This window comes from Syngnathus acus, chromosome 13 (assembly GCF_901709675.1).
Source record: "Syngnathus acus chromosome 13, fSynAcu1.2, whole genome shotgun sequence".
NCBI lineage: Eukaryota > Metazoa > Chordata > Actinopteri > Syngnathiformes > Syngnathidae > Syngnathus > Syngnathus acus.
In genome coordinates, this window is record NC_051098.1 from 3942039 (window position 1) to 3962677 (window position 20639).

Here is a 20639-nt window from a genome sequence, read left to right on the forward strand (position 1 = left end):
TGTTCCAAATTGGCTTATTATGTGGGGTGAGGTTATGATTGTACAAGTCTCCAAAATAAAATGGCCTGTAGGTGAAACTGTGATAAGTTTAAACATTTGAACATTGAAATCACACAGCGTGACGGCTTTGGGATAGAAAGAGAGCTTTTGAGACTTTTTGATGCAAGTCGGGAGAGACACGGCTCCAAACAATTAGAAATTGTCATCGTCGTGTCAACTGGGCGGTCGTGGAATATAATCCTGTGGTGGTTTAGCTACATTGACATATTGCTGTTCTGTCACTTAATGAGCACAGGTGCGACACAGTTTGAGAAGTTCCACTGGGAAAATGCAAATGAGCTGGCGTCAGCAATTTCCTTTTTATTTGTTTTCTGGCTTTCAGCTCAAATATTCAAGAGCACAGTTGCTCGCCGATTGCAGTTTTTTCATCTCGAGGCACAATGTTGGAAACTGTGCAGATATGGCGGCGCTGGAACCTATCCCAGCGGTCATCGGGCAGTAGGCGGGGGACACCCTGAACCGGTTGCCAGCCAATCGCAAGGCCCACATAGATGAACAACCATCCGCATTCGCACTCACACCTAGGGGCAATTTGGACTTCTCAATCGGCCTACCAAGCATGTTTTTGAGGAAATCGGAGTGCCCGGAGAAAACCCACGCAGGCAGAGGGAGAACATGCAAATTCCACACCGGAGGTGGAATCATACCCGCACCCTCCGAACTGTGAGGCGGACGTGCTAACCAGTGCACTACCGAGCCGCCTCATCCATTCATCATCCTGACAATTTGTCATTTTATACGGAATTATGTGAACTTTTAGGTGTGACAATAACTCTTAGTCAGGACGTGAACTTGTGATCATGCTGCAATTAGCAATTTCATTAATTTTTGCCTATTTTCTGTGCCAAGCATTTACGAGAGAGAGAGATACTTTATTATTATGCATTTGTTTATTCTTTTCAAATTCCATTCACTCTTTAGCACTGCCCTAGTGTTTTTTTTTTAAATGTATAAAAATGGAAAAAGATGAGGGAAAATACATTTTCTATTTTAGGGTGTATTCAGACCAGAAAAGTGCTTTAGTTAGTTATAATCTAACCCTGGTATGTTTGAAGAGGACCAAACAAAGTGAAAATGACATGAAAAACTAATTGGTTAGAATCTAACCATATCTTTTCATTGTCAGGCAAAACATTTCCCTCTGTCCAGAACATTCACCAATGATCCAAGGCTGGCATCTAGCGTAAGGCACATATGGCGTCACAGCAAACCTAGACAAAACATAAGATATAATCAAGCATTCAGCATTCTTAGACGCCCTTGGCAGTGTCCGTAATCTAGAAAAACATCAGGCATGCATTGAACAGTTCATTAAGGGTCATTCAGGAAATATACCAAAACATATTTGTTATTTCAAAGTGCACAAAAAATACATATCAGATCATGAAGTTATTATAAAAACATTTCTCATTACCACTTAGTCCATCACATATAAAAAAATGTCTAGTTATGTCTTCTTTATTGATTTAGTGTGCAGGTGTAATTATATGCTTAAAATGTTTCTTTTATTGATTTAATGTGTGAATGTAGTAATTGTATGCTCATGTACTTTATTCAGTGAGGTGTGAGCATATCTGTTTTTGTAGCTAGACGGGACGTTTTGGAACACATTTTCTTCAACGTACAAGTGTCGCTGGTCGTTTCCGACGAGCGAGCGCCCTGGAAGATGTTTGGAACCTACCTGACTGTCTTCAGACTGCAGCAAGGATCCATTTGGACCTCCACCAAGGCCTGCTTTCCTTTCTTTCCGTAATTATTGTTGTTCAGGTCTAGCTCTTGGAGGTGGAAGGGGTTGGACCGGAGAGCCTTGGCCAGTGAGACGCATCCTGGTGTGGTGATCATGCAGGACTTGAGCCTGCCGCAAAGGGAAACGCGGGTGGGCGAAGCCCAAGGTTCTTGGGTCGGCTGGCCTTCTGGCGCTTGACGGGATGGAGGAGAGACTTACCCGAGGACTTGCAAGGTACACTGCGGTTTTGCTAGTCCGCCGGCGAGGGCCTCCAGCCCGTCGTTGTACAAGAGGTTATAGCTGAGATCCAGATCCCTAAGGTTGCAGGGCGATCTTAGAACGGAGGCCAGCACCTCGCAGCTTTTCTTGCTCAGGTTGCAGCGCGAGAGCCTGAGAAGACAAGAGGACGGCTGACACGGGCGGGCCAAGCCCAAGGTTCTTCAGCCAGCTGGTCGGCTGGCCTTCTGGCGCTTGACGGGATGGAGGAGAGACTTACCCGAGGACTTGCAAGGTACACTGCGGCTTTGCCAGTCCGGCAGCGAGTGCCTTCAGCCCATCGTCGTATAAGTCGTTGTAGCTGAGATCCAGATGCCTCAGGTTGCGAGGCAAGCCTAGAACGGAGGCCAGCATCTCGCAGCTTTTCTTGCTCAGTTTGCAGCCGTCGAGCCTGAGTAGACAAGAGGGCGGCTGACACAGGCAGGCCAACCCCAAGGTTCTTGGGCCGGCTGGCCTTCTGGTGCTCCACAGGGGTGGAGGAGAGCCTTACCTGAGGACTTGCAAGGTACACTGCGGCTTTCCCAGTCCAACGGCGAGCGTCTCCACCCCTTCGTTGTACAAGTCGTTGTCGCTGAGATGCAGTTCCCTCAGGTTGCAGAGTGAGCCTAGAACATAGGCCAGCCCCTGGCAGCCTTTCTTGCTCAGGTTGCAGTGCGAAAGCCTGAGAAGACAAGAAGGCGGCTGACACGGGCTGGCAAAGCCCAAGGTTCTTGGGCCGGCTAGCCGCCTGGCCTTCTGGCACTCGACGGGGGTGGAGGAGACCCTTACCTGAGGACTTGCAAGGTACACTGCGGCTTTGCCAGTCCGTAAGTAAGCTCATAGAGCCCGTTGTCATACAATTTGTTGTCGCCAAGATCCAGATCCCTCAGGCTGCAGGACGAGCTTAGAATGGAGGCCAGCACTTCACAGCTTTTCTTGCTCAGGTTGCAGTTGTTGAGCCTGAGAAGACAAGAGGGCGGCTGATGCGGGCGGGCCACGCCCAAGTTTCTTGGGCTTTCTGGCGCTCGACGGGGTTGGAGAGCCTTACCCGAGGACTTGCAGGGTACACTGCGGTTTTGCCAGTCCAGTGGCGAGCGCCTCCAGCTTGTCGTCACACAAGTCGTTGTTGCTGAGATCCAGATGCCTCAGGTTGCAGGGCGAGCTTAGAACGGAGGCCAGCATCAAACAGCTTTTCCTGCTCAGTTTGTAGCCCGAGACCCTGAGAAGATAGATAGATAGATAGACGGACGGACGGACGGACGGACGGACGGACGGACGGACGGACGGACGGACGGACGGACGGACAGACAGACAGACAGACAATATAGCTTAATATTAATAAAATAACAAATAGATCAAATGATAAATAACAAATACATCAAATAAATAAATCGATCAAATAAATAAATAAGTAGAGGGCGGCTGACATGGGCGCAGACAGTTCAACGTGCTGGCTCGAGGGCACCTACACTGATTTTTGAGAAGCCTTGACCACCGGCAGCAGCATCAGGAGCCCCCTCTCGGATGCACAGTAATGCTTCAGGTCAAAGCAGCTCATGGCTTCGTTGGAAGCCCGTAAGACGAAGACCAGGGCCGACCACATGGCCGGAGATAGGTCCTCCGTGGACAAGTACCCCGAGCTTAGGTATTGTTGGATCTCCTCAAGCAGGGACTCGTCCTTCAGCTCGCTCAGGCAGTAGAACAAATTGATGTTCTCCTCGGGAGAGTTCTGCTCTATCTGTTGCTTGATCAAGCGGACCGTTCCTGCGCTGCTGTGTCTGGAGTTCTTTGGCGCCTTCAGCAGCTCACCCAGAAGGTCCTGGTTGCACTGCAAGGAGAGGCCCAACAGGAAGCGGAGGAACATGTCCAGGTTTCCGTCACTCTCTGAGGCTTTGTGGATGGCCGCCTCATGGACCCGAGTGAGCGGCGTCTTTCTAAAATGCATCCAGTGGTTTCCCAGCACGTTCTTGTTGTCCTGGAACAGGCTCATCATCACATACAGAGCGGCCAGATATTCCTGGATGGTCAGGTGGATGAACTGAAACATCGTGCGGCCTTGGTATTTCTTGAGCGGGGGTACCTCCTTGAAGACCTTGGTGAAGACTCCCGAGTATTTTGCGGCCGGCAGGTAATCCAAGCCGCTTTCCTGCAACTCTCTCTCGGTGAAGATCTGTTGATTTTTAATCAGGTGCTGAAAAGCAAGCTTTGCCATCGCTTTGACGTACTCGATGTGCTTCTGGCTCTCTCGCTCCTTGGACTTGTCCAGGTGATAGAGCAGGAACTCTGTGTACATCTCGGTCAGGGTTTTGGGTAGCCCCCCCCCCTTTCCGGTGTCCCGATAATCTTGGAGAACAGTGGCGGTGAGCCAGCAGAAGATGGGCATGTGGCACATGATGAAAATGGTGCGGGATTTCTGGATGTGCTTGATGATGTATTGCTCGTCAGGGAACCTCTTCCTGAAGTAGTCCACCCTCTGGGAGTCACTGAAGCCCTTCACCTCGGTTCTGCTGTCCACCAGGTGCGGTGGGATGTTGCTGGCCGCCTGGGGCCGCGTGGTGATCCAAACCCGTGCGCCGGGAAGCAGGTTACGCTTGATGAGATGCGCCAGGAGCACCTCCACGGGGTAGGCTTGGGTCACGTCCACGGCCACCTTGCGCCTGTCGCTCAGGTCCAGGTTGAGGCGGCACTCGTCCAGGCCGTCCAGCACAAACAAAATCTTGATGTCGCTGCATTGGTAGTGGCACTTTCCCGAGTTCTGCAGCCTGGCAAAGATGTAGTCCAGCATCTTGTTGTCCTTGCTCTCCCAGATGGAGTGGTGGATGAGCTCTGCCAGCGAAAAGCTTTTCTCCTTCTCCAAGTTCAACTTGCGGAAGGTGAAAGGAAAGATGAAGTGCACGTCTCTGTTGGTTCTCCCGCTGGCCCAGTCCAGGACAAACTTGCGCACCAGGAAGCTTTTCCCGATGCCCGCGAAGCCCACGGTGACCATAGTGCGGATGGGCCTCTCGCTTCCGAAGATGTCGCACTCTTCAATGGACTCCTTGTCCTTATCGCACATTTCCATCTGAAGGACCTCATGCTGCTTGTTGGGAAGACCGTCGACGCCGCGGGTAATGTAGAGCTCGGTGTAGACGTCCTCCAGAAGCTTCTGCTGGCTGAGCTCCGTGTTGCTCTCAGGAGCGTTGAAGTAGCCCACCCGCAGGTTGTCTTGCAGCTCCATCTTGAATTCGCTGACCAGGTCGTCCACTGAGAAGACATGTGAGGGAGTAGAAGGAGATCCAGTGTCATAAATGTGTCTTTAGGCCTGGCCGCAAGCGTGCCGCACCAATGCTGCCGCTTCCACTCAAGGAGGCAAGTGAAGGAAGCAAGAGCTGTTGAGTGGCTCCGAGTTTCTTTCAGCCCTCCTCCTATTCGTTTGCATCATCTCAGAGTTATCAGGTAAGCTGCTTTCTGTAAGGCCCCCACCAGAAGCCAACATTGGCGTGCGGCGGCTTCACCTTACCTTTGATTTGCGCCACGTCGCTGCGCAGCTTCTGGGCCAGATTGTAGTTGTTGATCGTTTTCAGAATCTTGATGGTCTCCTCCACAGCGTTTTTGCCGTGCTTCTTCTCCAGCTGTTCGGCGATGTCCACGTGGTTTGCGTTGCGGTCGACGTCACCGGGGTGCATATGGAACTGGAAGTTTGTGAAGTCGTCCTGCTCCAGCTGCCTCAGCGTTCTCCACAGCAGCTCCTTGCTCTTGGTATCCAGAGCCATCTTTCTCGCATGGAGGATCCGTTCACTCCTCCGTCTGTAAGCAGGTGTCTGGCCGTGCGTGCGTCGCTGTCTTCCGACTTCTTATATGCCCGTACTGCAACTCAGGCTCGTAAAGTCATTTGGCTGGCGTGACGCAGATTTAGTAGGAAGCATCACCGCGTGGGCGGGCTCCGTGTTCTCACCTTCTCAACGGGGTGTTCTCGTCTTTGTGTCCACTTTTGATCAAGAGTAAACCTGAAAGCAAAGGGATAATCTTGATTTTCTCGCACAACAGATGGCGTGACAGCCACAATAGCATTCCACACCCAAACCAGAGAAGGTCGCTCGATTTCCGATAAGATACCAACGGAGGCCAAAGTCTGCTCTTTTTACGACTCCTTCCTGGTCCTCAAGGCTGCTTGACAATGACTTGAATGACAATGAATAACCGGCAAGCGGACCGAGTGAACCGTGTGACCAATCGCCAAACAAGCTGAAAAGTCGTTTAGACTAACCGAACGACTCGCTCGCTCGATAACTAACTGACTGACCATCCGGCTCACTAATGTGACAACCAGTCCTTTTTAACAGCAACGCTATGCGTCTATGCGTGCGCGTGTCAAACAAAAGAAAGAAATCGCACATCCAGTTCACAATTGCCTTCGCGTCGTCTCGTCTCACCGTGTGAGCGAGCGCCTTCCGAACATAGTCGGTCGGGGCAAAGTCCTCGTCGCCGTGGCAACCAGAGGTCAGATCGACGCCCTGTCTGTACAAGCCCACCCAATTCATAGATAGACAGACAGATACTTTATGGATCCCCAGAGAAAATTCACTTGCCAGCGGTATAAATTAAATACATCAGATAATATAAACATCGGACACAGTAAGATACAGTAATCCCTCATTTATCGCGGATAATTGGTTCCAAGACCACCCGCGATATGTGAAAATCCACGAAGTAGTGTCACCCTTTTTTTAACATACATACATTGTTTGTGCATCAATAAGTGTATATTAAATCATATAAGTGCATATGTTATCATTATAACATTAGATAATAGTTTCAAACATGTAAATACTATATTAATACGTAGTATAAATGACATACACAAAATAATGTATAAGTCGGAGCGTTGAGCCGAGAATACCACGCCCCCACCCCTCCTCCCGAGCGAGTCGAGCCGCAGCGCAGATGGTTTCGGATTGACAACCTTCCTCCCAAGATCACGTGGACATCGACAGGTAACTGAGGCGGCGACGTGACGTCACCGCGCTGTTTCAATGACCTTTTGGACACTGGGTGAAAAACTTGATATTGCTTTTGGTATGCGTTTTATCAATTGGAAAGAGTCTTTGCGGTGAAATCATCCTATGCCAGTTCGTTCACAAAGGAGTTCTTGAGTACTAATGTTTACTGTGAGTTTAGCTTTCTTTTACATCACAGCCACAGTAGTAGAACAGGTAGAACTGGTGAGACAAACGAAATTATTTCGAGTGTACAATTCATTATGGATTTATTATGAACTCATTATGAAAACATACGAATCAAATACAAAAGTAAAACATACATACCACTTTGGCCTGCAAGTGAACAAACGGGGTACTTTACTTGAACTTCGTGGTAACTGAGTGGCATTAATGGGAAAAAGACAACAAACTGAAAACTCCGCCCTTTCCTTTCCGGGTGCACTGCTTGGCGTCAGCGGAAGTAGTTGCAATGCACATTACAGCGTTGCAGCCAGACGCCAGTCAATACAGACGAACTGCAGTAGTGTAGCGATATATCCTGAGCATTATCTAGAAAACGGATCGGGCCCAATGATTTGCATACTGCTGGTTGCCGGCCATGGCACACTTTTACAGACTGAAATAAAGGTAAGCGGGGTTTTCCATTGCAAAAGAATGAAGTTACGTGGGTAAAGTTCGCCGGGGTCAAAGTGGATGCAATACCTCGAGCTGCTTAAACTTTAACTTGAATCACGCGCGCAGGGATTTAATGGGTAACTCTTATTTAAAATCCTCACTATAATGTTTTATGCGAAATGTATATTTGCGAATGTAAAATGCTGTACCATAATGCACTTCGACTTAGTAATTGATTAATAATTAAAAATTGTATTGACACCAAACTACCGCAGTGATTTGGGCTGCCAGATATCGGGAAAATATGCGGTATGGTTGTTGGATGCAGCAATATCTATATTATTGTGATATTTATAATGTACCGCAAGTAAAGAAATAACGTTTTTTTATCTAATGAAAATAGTACATTTTAATGCGGCGAGTTCATATATTCTCACCACATTAATGGTAATTACACCTGATAATCAACTATTGGATGGAGATGATTTAAGTTTGTTTGACAGACTGGTCAAATTATATAAAAGGATACAATCCTACAAGAAACCTATTGGGTTATGGGTATTTATTGTGATATCGATATGTTCAATATATTGTGCAGCCCTACACCCTGAAAAATCCTGGGTTAAAACAACACAATTTCGGTTAAAAATTGGGCCAACACACTTGCACAAAACAACCCATTTTTGCACAATGCAATCCAACAAATTGACCCAACTTTCTGGGTCGGTATAACTTTCAACCCAGCAATTTTAGGTGTGTAGTAGAAGTCTGGACACGTTTGAAATTGTGCACTGCTGTTCTTGGTTACTTTTTCATCACATTACCTTACAATGGTTTCCACACCACACGTGCTAACCAGTGCGGCACGGTGGGGCATTGATTAGCACATCCACCTCACACTTAGGAGGGTGCGGGTTTGATTCCACTTCTGGCACTCCCTGTGTGGAGCAGCGTGCTGGAGCCTATCCCTGCTGACTTCTGCAAAATGACACTTTTAGGCAAGTTTATGTCAGAAGTTGAGCCGCTATTCTCAATCTCTGCTCTGAGCTTCTAGAGCAGGGGTCTCAAACTCCAGTCCTCGGGGGCCGCATTCCTACATGTTTTCCAAGTTTCCCTCGTTAAACACACCTGATTCAAATGATCAGTTCATCCTCACGCTCTGCAGGAGCCTGATAATTGAATCAGGTGTGTTTAACGAGGGAAACTTGGAAAACATGTAGGAATGCGGCCCCCGAGGACTGGAGTTTGAGACCCCTGTTGTAGAGTAAAGTTAATAGAATTAATTAATGAATTAATCCAATACCTAAGTTTTTACTTCCAGGTTTATACCAGAAATTTCGATGTAGACTTTAGGATGTCATATTGACATTATTACTATAACAAGAGCTAATATTATTTATCTCTCCACGACAAGAATGATGATACTGGCTTGTACAGCCACCTAATTGGGGTGCCAAAGACCTTGCTTCCTGGCACTGGAGGAAGGAAGATTTTGGACTTTTGGTGGAAAACCGTCAACTTGTGAGTCTCAGTGACTTAAAAAGCTTTCACGTTGAGAGTTTTCTACATTGTCATTGTCATGTATACTTTACGTCACTTTGCTGATTATATGTCTGCTCTGTCTTCAGGCGTCAGTTATTCACAGAGGTGTATCTTGTCACTAATGCAGACAAGTGAGTTCTTTAAACCGACACAACAGAAAACCTAATTGATGATTCCCATTAACGATGTTTGATGGTCTTCTCTGACCAGATATAAGCATTTTGAACGCTGGGCCACGGCCAATGACTTCCCCGTGGAAAACATAATAAACGATGGCAGCACCACAGAGGAGGACAGTCTTGGTGCTGTGGCTGACCTGGAGCTGGCCATACGCTGTCGCAAGCTGCAAGATGACATCATTGTGGTAATATGTCAAAAATGAAATACTGTACTGATCAGTAACATTTTAATTCCTGCTTTGTGTAAGCAGATAGCAGGCGACATGTTGTGTGCAGACCAGAACTTTGACATCACTCAAGTGATCCGTTTTTTCCGTTCAAAGGTGAGAATTATTTTGTGGTGTGGCAATGATGCTTTCAAGGAACTGTACTTACGTTGTGTGTTCTTTGAAGCCTGGAGAGCTGATCATCTACTATGAGATGGAGGAAAGCGAGAAAAGCACCACCAGGGGTATTGTGGAAGTCTGTCCTGATTCCCATAGGTGACAAGAAATATTAGACTTTTTTTTTTGTTTTGTTTTTAGCTTATGAAAATCAAAATCTCGAATCAAGCCTGGGCTTTGAGTTAGGTTGTCTTTGAATGCAGGATAACTCGTTTCTGGGAGAAACCTCAAGAAGGGCTTACATCTTCTCGTCTGGCCAGTGTAGTGTTTTACTGCATCCAGAAAAAGTCTCTGCCATTCATGTCTGACTTCATAAGTCAGAGGAAAGCCACAGACAGGTCCTTTGGAAGCTTCTGGGTTTGTAAAGGAACATTTCAGAACAGCCAAAACTATTTTTATATTCCTGAGTACAGTGGAGCCTCCGAGGGCAAGCACCATACGTGTGGGAAAGACTTTCCCATAGGAAATATATAGTAATATTAAAAAAGGTCCAGGGGAAATGCATTGCCATCATGGAAAAATGTAACTGCTTGTAATGTTAAGTAACTGTCATGCAAGTCTAAGAATCAATTAACAGCAACAAAACAAATACGATAAAATAAAACTACTTCCTGACATTCTTTAGGAAAGTGGATTATTATTCAAGTTAATCTCTGCATTGTAAATAAATTAAAAAAAAGTTGACACACCATTAGCTTTGAAGGATGAGGCTTTGACAGTTATTACCTGCACCTGGTGGTGGGTGTCATCCTAAAAAAGACAAAATGACAAAGACTATGCAAAGGCATACTTAATCCTCTACATTATTGGTTTATTTGTTTCTTGATTTATTGAACATACAAACATTACGTTACATAAAATGTTGAAATTTATGGGAAAGAGGAAAAAGATCTATTATAGATCTAAGTTGTTTACATGTTCAAAGGGAGTGGTTGGAAGTACGTACAAAGAACTTATCTGGGCCGACCCCTAGTCTTATTTCTGTCACTTCCTAAGGCTGGAGCAGACTGAACAGAAACATATTCCACATATTCCTATTTGCACAAGTATAAAAATTACTTATATCTATTACTTATATCTACACATATACGGGTGTGTGTATATATATATATATATATATATATATATATATACACATATACATGTACATATATACGTGTGTGTGTGTATATATGTATAGTGTATGTATATATGTATAGTGTATGTATATATGTATAGTGTATGTATATATGTATATGTATGTATATATATATATGTATATATATGTATATATATGTATATATATGTATATGTATATATATGTATATATATGTATATGTGTATATATATGTATATGTAGTTTTTATAACTGATTTATATATTTTGTAATACAATATATTTAAACATCTTTTTGAACACATGAAGAGCTTGACATTATTTTTTTTATTTATCATCACAGTTTTCCCACAAGTTCACACCTTTAACAAAGACACATTTGTTTTACATTGGGTCTCACATTGAGTTTTTTTGAAATCACAAGTGCCCCTTAGCTTGAAGCAGTGACGTGGTTCCAAACAGCTTCTGAATATTGTGGCATAATAGATTGTTATAAGCTTTGTACATTATTTGTGCTGTTTTGGACTCGACTAGGTCATAGAAAGTATTATTATTATTCTGGATAGTTTGTCTTTTTAAGACATTATTAATATAGAATTTAATATTTTCCATTTTTCTCGTGTATTACTCCTGTTCCAACAGAGCATGTTAATGGTTTCTCTTGCTGGTTCTTATGATTTTTAGTAACTTTTAGTAATCTTAAGTTTTTATATTTCTTATACTTTAATTCAGTTTTCAGTTCTTAATTTCAGAAAGAGTTTATGTTTTTATATATATATATACATAAACTCTTTCTGAAATTAAGAACTGAAGAAACTGAATGATGCTTGAATTCCAAAGTGTGGAGGCTCCACTGTGCTGACGTAACTTTGTACCAAAGTTTCTCATGGTCGAATACGCTGTTGCTGATAAAACTGTTTTTTTTTCTCAGGAGAGAATGATCAACAATAATCTACTTGATGTGTTTGGAATGAAGCTTCCAATTGGTTTCCAGCTAATCGGACAAGTGGTATGTGCTTTTGTTTTGTACAGTATAATTTCACTCGTTCCTGTTGCGTCATCCATCCATCCATCCATCCATTTATTTTCTATACCGCCTGTCCCCATGGGGGTCACGGGCGTGGTGGAGCCTATCCCAGCAGTAGGATACTGCTGAATCGGTTGCCAGTCAATCGCAGGGCACACAGAGACGAACAACCATCACACTCACACCTAGGGGCAATTTGGAGTGCTCAATCGGCCTACCATGAATGTTTTTGGGATGTGGGAGGAAACCGGAGTGCCTGAAGAAAACCCCACGCGAGCACGGAGAGAACATGCAAACTCCACACAGGGGGGGAATCGAGCCCGCACCCTCTTAACTGTGAGGCGGACGTGCTAACCAGCCGCCCCCTGTTGCGTCATGTATTGAGCAATTACGATGCCTCGCCTGTATGATTTGCAGTTGGGGATGCCCAAAAGCGTCTCAAATGATCGGCTTACCCTTTAAGAGGGTGCATTTTTTTCTTAACTGGTGGGTTTGTGAATTCATGTAATACCCCCGTGGGAACAAAGCGCTACAGAAAATGGATGGATGGATGGATGGACGTCAAAGGATATGCTGTGCAACAATGTGCATGTACGAAAACCCTGAAGGATTCTCACCCAAATCACCACATAGTATCGGATTAATTTGAATCATAATAATGTCGTAATCGTTCATCTGTGTTTGCATATCAATGAGGCGACGCTTATGATGTTAAGTTGAACTGATGCTGATAATATTAGAAAATTGTCATATAGAACTAACATCTCCTTTTCATTTGCCCTTCCTTAATGACAATGTGTGTTACTTAACATCTCAGGGTCTGTTGGACTACACCAAGTGGCTCACTCGCTTCTCCACCAAGCAACAAAACAACTCTGCCAGACAAATTACGTGCCGGTCTTTTGCCAGGTTTGCATAGTAATAATAATGATAACAATAACTTAGATTTATGTTGATGTTTAATTGAAGTATAGTGTTTAGTTATTGTTTTAATCATTATGTTTACCCCCATAAAGAACATGTGATTATTGCAATAAATTGACTGATAATGGCAGGGTTGGCTTAATGGGGAATCCATCAGACTGCTTTAATGGGAAAACCATCGCGATGACTATCATGAACTTCTGGGCCGAGGTCACCCTAGTGAAAAGTCAAACATTGGTACAGCAGTACACACGCTTTGGTGCACCCCACATTATCATAACTACCACCAACAAGAACTAAGTTCCTTTGATCTTACAGGTTCTCGTTCCTCATCCTCTCAACGACCCCACAGAGTTTGGAAGCTTACAAGATTTGTTCAGTATCAGTAGAAAAGAAGGGTTTGTCTGATCCAATAACAGATTACCTTTGATACGCAACAATATTTTTCAATTTCTCCTGTCATATGTGTTGTATGGTTCATCCACTGCAGGTATTTTGGAGGCCTCCGATTGTTGCAAGCGACATGTAAGAAATTCTACCAGTTCTGTTGCAAACAAGGGTGAGATTTGGTGGATGCGCTTTGATTGAATACATCCTTGAAAGAAAGAATACTGTACTAGTCATTTTATCTTTAAAAATGTCATCATTCGCCAATCAATTTAGTAAGACAGCTCTTCTTAACGGTAACATATTCAAGAGGTTTGCGTACGCTTGAGTCTCTTGAGTGCCTGCCCAGTGGGCAGTGCCCACATAACAAGTGTAAAATTATCCACACTACCCTAAATATTTTGGGGGTTACCTATCGCCAGAAACATGTCTGAGCAAGTTTGGAATTTAAACTTTCACAGCAGGGTTTATTTCCATAATGCTTCTTATTTCAGTCTTCACCTAGCAACATGCCAAATCCAAAAGGCAAGCAGAATAGCTTAGATAGTAGTGTTATCAGTGTTGGCGCTTAATTTCATAATTACATAACTAAGGTTATTACTAATGGAATTTCTCCTTGGGTAAAGTGAAATTATGCATACTTCATTGCACCTGCAGACATATTTAGAAAACCCGTTTAGTAATTGACATTGTTTGTTTCTCCACAGCATCGCTTTGACAAAGCAGAACTTCACATTGAAGTATGACACAAATATTCCACGACAAGTGGTGAGGGGTCCACTCGTACTAATTGCCTTATGACTAAGCGAGTAAACTAAAAGAGGAACCTAAATGTCCTTTTCTTTCTGTTTTTGTTGTAGGGCCTCGCTGGCAGCAGGTTAATAACTTTCTTGTCATCCATTGCAAAGGACGTACTACATGTTAACTTGCTTTTCAATGCAATTTGCCTTGGTTATTCTATCTGGTTCATACAGTTCATAAGAAATAATATACTGGTCTTGCAATATTGTTTGCAGCGCCATCGTCTCAGCTACCTTGAAGTGTCTCATGAAATTTTACAACCTCACAGATAATGTAAGGAAGTCACGTAATGATGTACTGACACAGCACCACTGACACTCAGACCTGTCTTTGTTACCTCCTCCAAGTGCATTGTGAGAGTCATTCCAAATGTTTCAAATGCATTGAAAATTGTATTTGTTTACAAAATACAGACATTTAAAATCATGCGCAATCAACCCACAATTTGATTGTAAATACTTTGTGTGTTTGTTACCAGTTGACTACATCTAAAAAAAAAAAAAAAACAATTACAAAAATAAGATTAGAACAAACACATCCATACACAACCAATATTATACAACTTGGTGGGAGTCACAAAGAAAATGCAAAACAGCTTTCAAATTGAAGTTCTGTATTAGAGTGATTGACAAACTTTCTTGTACATACCAGGACCTCCCTAAGCCAACCCGAGCCAACTTCATTCTAAATGTGGAAACTGATGAACTCTTCATTACTGCAGGCCTTCAAGACAGGGTTGCGCAGGTAAGTAGCACATGTAAACAGGGATGGACCAGTGACCGGGGGGGTACAGAGCATTTGCATTTCCAAGAAAAACTGTAAAACAGTCTGGTGAACATCTGGCGAGCAATTGGCTACCTTGAGTGAACCCTGGCGAACCCCGACATGAACGTGCATTCGTTACCTTTGCCAAAAATTGCAAATGTTTGCCCCTCGGTGCGAGTGGGTCTTGACCGTTATGTGCAGGGAAATATGGTTTGTTGTGCAGGTCTACGAAGGTTTAGTCTACATGGACTTCAGCAAGAAGCTCATGGAAGAACAGGGTTATGGTATTCACATCACTGTATAATACACACACATGAAACAAAAATCAGTTTAAATTTTAAATGTATGGCATGTGTGGTGTTTTACACTTTAAGGGAACTACATTTCCCTTAATATGAGCGGCCTGCCTCCATTCTGGTTGGCTTACTTGAGTGACCCGAGTGACTCTGGGCGCATCCATAACAACGTCCGACAACGCTGGCTCAGTGGTAGGCTAATTTTCTGTTTTTTTATTATTATTAAATAAAACACTAATTCCTCCTCCATTCGCGGTGGTTACACTCCGGACCACCCCCGCAATAAGTAATATACTTTAGGTATGTTTTTACAGCATTTATGGCGCTTGAGTTTTCCCAAAGCGTTTTAAACACATTTGGAAAATAATACAAACCCATATGAACACGTAATTGAGAAAGAGCAAGGGTAATGGACAACACAAAAGGAATCATGCCTAAAGATGAAAATTAACCCAGAGCCATTGCTTTCGGTCATACATTTTTGTTTCTACCAATTTTTGTGGTCAACACAAGTGAGTTTGAGTTGCTGGGCTGTTTTTCCCATCAGCCCTAGAAATTTACACTTTCAGACATAAGTGTTCACTCAGTCAATTCTGGAATTACACTCAATATAAAAAAGATAATTGCACCCAAAAAAAATTCTTTGTAATGTTAGGACCAAAATCATGACGGTAAATGGGAGTTTACCATTTGAAATCTGAAAAGTCGGAATACTCAATTCAGTTGTCATAAAATCAGTGATTTTAATTGACCTAAAATTGGCACACAATGTTGTAGGTGGTTTTATAGTCCATATTGTATCATGTAATGATATTTATTTACAGTTGTAGATCACAAAAAGTGGTTGCAAAGAGGTTCTTTATATAGCATGAGTTGTCTTTCTTCAGGGGAGCCTCTTGTGGTCGAAGCCATGGAGACATTTGCTCAACTTACTGATCAAGCCAGGTAGAGCAAGTCATTATGTCTCAAGTATACTTTTTTTAGATTGTAAACACTTCTGGTGTATTTTGAGGAAACATTTTTAATACAAGACCTTCATTTCACCTTAGCCGTGGCTGAAAGAAACATCCCATCTGTTTTCTCAGGGCGGCTCTATTGGAAAAAGACTGGAACCGTCTTGCGCAACTAATGGACGAAAACTTTGAGCTAAGGAGGTAAATCATCGTAAAACTACTTGCAATGCACAGTATTAAAAATGGAACCTTTGCAAGTATTCTCTTGAGGATTTTAGAAATACTGTAGTTTGTCTTAGAATTTTAACATAAATAGAACCATGTCTTATCTTGATGCAACGGACACATTTAAGAGAGTCTTTTTGCGCTGTATTTAGAATAATAATGTCAAAGTTTAAACATGAAAAAGCAGCCGTTTGTACAGCCACACAAGTGTGTTTAGACTAAGCAGCAGAAACACTGCCTCCAACAGGTCCGTGTACACAGATGAGTGCCTTGGACCTGGCAACCTCAAGATGGTGGCGTTAGCAAAGGAGGTAGCCATTCAGGGATTTCTCTCTCTACATATAAACTTCATATTTATTTTCAAGAGCAATTTGTGTCTTTCTCAAAAGTAAAGTGCTGTTTCTCCGAATGCCTTGTGCTTCTTGCAGTTTGACTCAGCGGTGAAGTTACCAGGCAGTGGAGGAGCAGTGGTGGGATTATGTCTAGACCCAGAAAAACTAGTAAGAATACAACACTGAATATTTCCAGTTGCAGTTGCCTTTATTGATGGCAGTGTTCAAATCTCAAAATGTTTACATCAAGTATGGCCTCCCAAAAAATATATAGCTCTCCAAGGATCACCACAATGGCTAATATTAAAATAGTCAAAAGATACAGTGATTTTAGTCCTCAAAAGCACATTTACTGTAAAATATGTATAAATACAACTGAAATGTACTTAAATATATATTTAACATGTAAAAAACCTAAAATACACCTAAATCTCGATTTTACTCTCTTCAATCCTGGGCGACTTTCTGTCTAAAGGGGTTTGGTCATGGACCCCATTTTTTTTGTCATAAATACATTTTCAAGTAGTATTTTAAATGGATGATATAAGACCGTACGAAGCTAAATGCCTAGCACGTAAACCTTAGCTCTAGTGATTCGATGAATTTCCGTGACCAATTTAAAGGCATTAAATAATAAGTCGGGCTGTTTGATCTTTATCACTGCCTTATTACAGTGTTACGGATAGCGAAGATCGTTTTTGAGTCAGAAAGGGGGAAGCCCGCGGAAGCACCTCATCCACACAGTCACTCACAAGTCAAAGAGAATGGCCGAACACATGGCTGCTTTATTCTCTCTTCCACCCAAATCACATAGCATCAAAATGACTTACTCAGTCTGCTTGATACTCTCATCTGCGTATTGCTTTTCTTTGAATAAAATGTCAACAGACTTTGATATGTAGGGAGAATTCACAAAGGGACCCCTTCGGCTTCCCAACAGCATCCCTGATGTAAATGAACGTAACAAAGGACCCCTTTGGCTGCCTTAAAACATGCCTTTCAAAACAATCTTTCTATACAACGCGCTTTTGGGGTTAATGCAATTCCCAAATTCTGGACCACAAAGTCCGCGTAAAATCGAGATTTAGTTGTAGTTAAAAAGAAGCTCAATATTGAATCCCTCCCACCCAAAAAGTTTAAGATTTATTCTAATGTTTGAATGTATTTCATGATAAAAATGTAAATTTAAACTATTCAATGATTCTCAGTGTTATGCGGGCTCTGTCTAGTGCAGGGGTGGGCAAACTACGGCCCGCGGGCCACATCCGGCCCACGGGACCGTTTAATCCGGCCCGCCAACCCTGAATTAATTGTATTATTAAACTTTTTTTTTTTTTGTCATTTTGCCTGCAATGACTGCGTTTCCCCAGTAGATGGGGAACCGCTCGCCTGCGCATTTACTACCGGAAGCCGTGTCAGAAAGCTCGGTGCACACTCACAAGTGCGTGTACGTACGTACTCAGTAGTACGGACATGGCGCACTCGTGCTCTATTTGTATCAGTCCCGAATTTAGAGCGTGGGCTGTGACGACAGCATTCTTGTAATTCGCTCGCTGAGCTTTCAGATACAGTTTGACGCTAGAGCCACCCACAAACCTTCCCCTGGAATCCTTCCATTAAAATGAGTGGCCCGAAGAAAAGAAGTGAGTGCCGAATGTTAAAAGAGTGGCCAATTTGGCTCGACGTACGCGACGTGACGTTCAGCCACATCAACCCGTCACAGATCGAGGTAAACGGATCTCTCCTAAGAGTTTGATGTGATCTCATAAGATAAACATTTTTCATTAATCTGACCTGCAGGCACTGAAGTGATGGAGACTGTTATTCATAATAATAGTGTCGTATTTTATGAGAATCACTGATAGCAGTTTTTTAGTGATTTTTTTTTTTTTAATGCTGTTAATAAATGCATTTGTTTTCAAAAAACTTGTTTGGAATATCCATGCTTTACTACCTACTAAAGGCCAAAATCTTTTATGCAATGACCTTTACAGGTCGCTTATATTACTTCACACAAACACTACGTCCATCTGCTCCTGGTTCGGCCCTCCGGTCCAAATTTAGAACCCAGTTCGGCCCGCGAGTCAAAAAGTTTGCCCACCCCTGGTCTAGTGGTACTCAAAAGTATCACTCATTTAGTGGTTTGAGGAAAAAGAATAAATATTTTTTATATCAATCAGTGCCATATGAGTTTTGAACATATTGGGAGTTATGTATGCATACACTGCAAATTTCAACTTGCTGTTGTATGACTGAGCACGGCAAAACCTCAAACTCAGTCATGCGCCACAAAGTCTCGGAAGTGTGTCTGACATTTCAGTTGAACTTGCTCAAGGGTCACTCCCTTTCCTCATTCTCACATCATCATATCAGTCATGTCTCGCATTAGTGGTCTGGAACATATCGTCATAAGCGAGGATTTACTGTATAGAATTCAAATTCTTTCATGTTTTACATCTGTACGTACTCAGAAGCAACTGATCTCATTACAACATAGTTGCTACAGTGTGTAGCTCACAGTTTACACGAGTCTTGCTATTCCTATGAATGTCTATGGGTATGGGTTGTATAACAGTGATTATCATCAACCTATGGAGGATACCCGCTAGGATATATTTTGGTTGGGAATATGCATTTTTATTTTTTCTAAACTCTAATAACATACTAATAATATTAAGTACCAATTATGGTTACTGTTTGACCATTACTGAAAGCAGCAATATCTGATTGTCTGCCAACAGGAGGAAATGAGACAAGCGTTCCAAGAGGCGGGCTATGTCTTCTGTGTCATCACTCCGTACGACCCATCTGCCAGCACAGCCACCACTCAAGCGTGACTGCCTCCCCAGGGCTTCAAGTCAGGCTCCTCAAAGCCAACAAGGGCCAGTGGAATTTAAAGAAACATATGTAAATAGACACATGCAATTGGTAATAATAGTGGGTCATATACGTACAGTATCTTAAACAAGTATTCAAACCACTTGAACTTTATTCTTTGCTTTTTTAGTCTAAAATAACTTACTTTAAGAGGTTAAGGTATGTTCGCCAACTACAAAACCCATGATTTTTTTTTCCTCCTTCTTTTGTCCCATTTTAAACCCATCCCCATTGTGTTGTACTAGCACCGTCCTAGCTCGCGAGCTCATCTCTCAGGTCCAGCGTTCAAGTTTGCAAACTCCCTTTTGTTAAGAGAAGCCAACTACAAAGTAACAACAGAGATGTGGAAACACTTGGGCTGAATATAAATGCACACCATTTTCCAGAGTTCAATTCGCTTAAGATGTTCAAAACTGTATGTCATTTTTTTTTCCACTGTGGTGCTTTGTGTTGATTTCTTTCATGAAATCTAAATATATATACATACATGGTAAGGTCACAAAATGTGAAAAAGTCCAAGGAGTACGAAAACCTTTTCTAGGCACTGCATGTGAAAAATGCCCCACTCTGGAACAATGAGGTTTGTATTTAAATAGTGGAAAACCAGATTATAAAAATTATTTTGTCTCATAATAGTTTTCATTCTATGCTAGAGCTCAATAATAATTCATGTAAAAATAATTTACCTTTTACTGTTTATAATTGAATTACGGTTCTTAAATGTAAAATTCGGAATGTGCTCATTGTGCAGGTGTGAGTCTGTTGTTTTCTACTGTAATTAAAAACTAATTTTATAAATGTTTTGTGTTTTATTTATATGTTGTATTTTGGTAGGGTTTCAAAAGGATTGAAAATTTACAGAAAGTCCCTGGTAGATTTTCATGCAACCTTAAGATGAGAAAATTTGGAAATATTCAAAACTGGAGTGGCACAGCGATCGAGTAGTTAGCACGTCCGCCTCACAAGTCAGCGGTTGTCACGTGTTCTTCCTGTGCTAGCAGGGTCTTCCTCCCACATTCCAAAACATGTTCATTAGGTTAAGTTAAGACTATAATTTGACTAGTTGGTTGTCTGCTCCCTGGTGACCAACCTTTTTACCCCAAAGTGTTTGGGGATGCGCTATAACTAACTGGAAATTGAGAGTAATTTGATGTAAAAGTGTCTCGTTTAATATTAAATATAATATTTTGTGTGTTGTGTAAGTCAAGCAGAAAACAG

General features: G+C 42.7%; 2 protein-coding genes across 7 annotated transcripts; one reads left to right on the plus strand and one right to left on the minus strand.

Moving 5' to 3' along the window:
* Window positions 1-935: 935 nt before the first annotated feature.
* Window positions 936-7468, minus strand: LOC119132186 (NACHT, LRR and PYD domains-containing protein 3-like). Of its 5 annotated transcripts, XM_037267223.1 has the most exons (10): window positions 7345-7467; window positions 5541-6027; window positions 3511-5284; window positions 3090-3260; window positions 2831-3001; window positions 2553-2723; window positions 2283-2453; window positions 2006-2176; window positions 1742-1915; window positions 936-1271 (listed from the first exon to the last, which is right to left on the minus strand). In XM_037267223.1, the coding sequence occupies exons 2-10, from the start codon at window positions 5791-5793 to the stop codon at window positions 1163-1165; spliced, it is 3165 nt and encodes a 1054-aa protein (XP_037123118.1). In that variant the 5' UTR covers window positions 5794-6027; window positions 7345-7467; the 3' UTR covers window positions 936-1162. The 5 variants fall into 5 exon arrangements, with proteins under 5 accessions (XP_037123118.1, XP_037123120.1, XP_037123121.1 ...); XM_037267225.1 differs by lacking the exon at window positions 2553-2723 and having other exon boundaries at window positions 7345-7468; XM_037267226.1 differs by lacking the exon at window positions 2006-2176 and having other exon boundaries at window positions 7345-7468.
* On the plus strand, window positions 6918-19829 carry LOC119132188 (glucuronokinase with putative uridyl pyrophosphorylase). Of its 2 annotated transcripts, none has more exons than XM_037267229.1 (23): window positions 6918-7014; window positions 9050-9156; window positions 9264-9308; window positions 9388-9541; window positions 9608-9679; window positions 9750-9838; window positions 9943-10096; window positions 11766-11843; window positions 12679-12770; window positions 12917-13022; window positions 13104-13183; window positions 13276-13344; window positions 13880-13940; window positions 14033-14049; window positions 14189-14246; window positions 14625-14717; window positions 14962-15022; window positions 15113-15226; window positions 15922-15979; window positions 16120-16188; window positions 16460-16523; window positions 16641-16712; window positions 19286-19829. In XM_037267229.1, exons 5-23 carry the CDS (start codon window positions 9620-9622, stop codon window positions 19379-19381), a joined length of 1491 nt encoding a protein of 496 aa, XP_037123124.1. In that variant the 5' UTR covers window positions 6918-7014; window positions 9050-9156; window positions 9264-9308; window positions 9388-9541; window positions 9608-9619; the 3' UTR covers window positions 19382-19829. The 2 variants fall into 2 exon arrangements, with proteins under 2 accessions (XP_037123124.1, XP_037123123.1); XM_037267228.1 differs by lacking the exon at window positions 6918-7014 and adding an exon at window positions 7477-7647.
* Window positions 19830-20639: the final 810 nt, after the last annotated feature.

What these genes read in the sequence shown, in the direction of transcription:
- LOC119132186 (XM_037267223.1), bottom strand. Translation starts at nt 5,793, where the DNA reads ATGGCTCTGGATACCAAGAGCAAGGAGCTGCTGTGGAGAACGCTGAGG. An exon ending in AAGGCTTCTCAAAAATCAGT is followed by an intron (nt 3,261 to 3,510) that starts GTAGGTGCCCTC and finishes CTATCTTCTCAG; the next exon opens with GGTCTCGGGCTACAAACTGA. An exon ending in TGTACCTTGCAAGTCCTCGG is followed by an intron (nt 2,177 to 2,282) that starts GTAAGTCTCTCC and finishes TTGTCTTCTCAG; the next exon opens with GCTCTCGCGCTGCAACCTGA.
- LOC119132188 (XM_037267228.1), top strand. Translation starts at nt 7,591, where the DNA reads ATGATTTGCATACTGCTGGTTGCCGGCCATGGCACACTTTTACAGACT. An exon ending in TTTTACAGACTGAAATAAAG is followed by an intron (nt 7,648 to 9,049) that starts GTAAGCGGGGTT and finishes CTCCACGACAAG; the next exon opens with AATGATGATACTGGCTTGTA. An exon ending in ACGTGCCGGTCTTTTGCCAG is followed by an intron (nt 12,771 to 12,916) that starts GTTTGCATAGTA and finishes TGATAATGGCAG; the next exon opens with GGTTGGCTTAATGGGGAATC.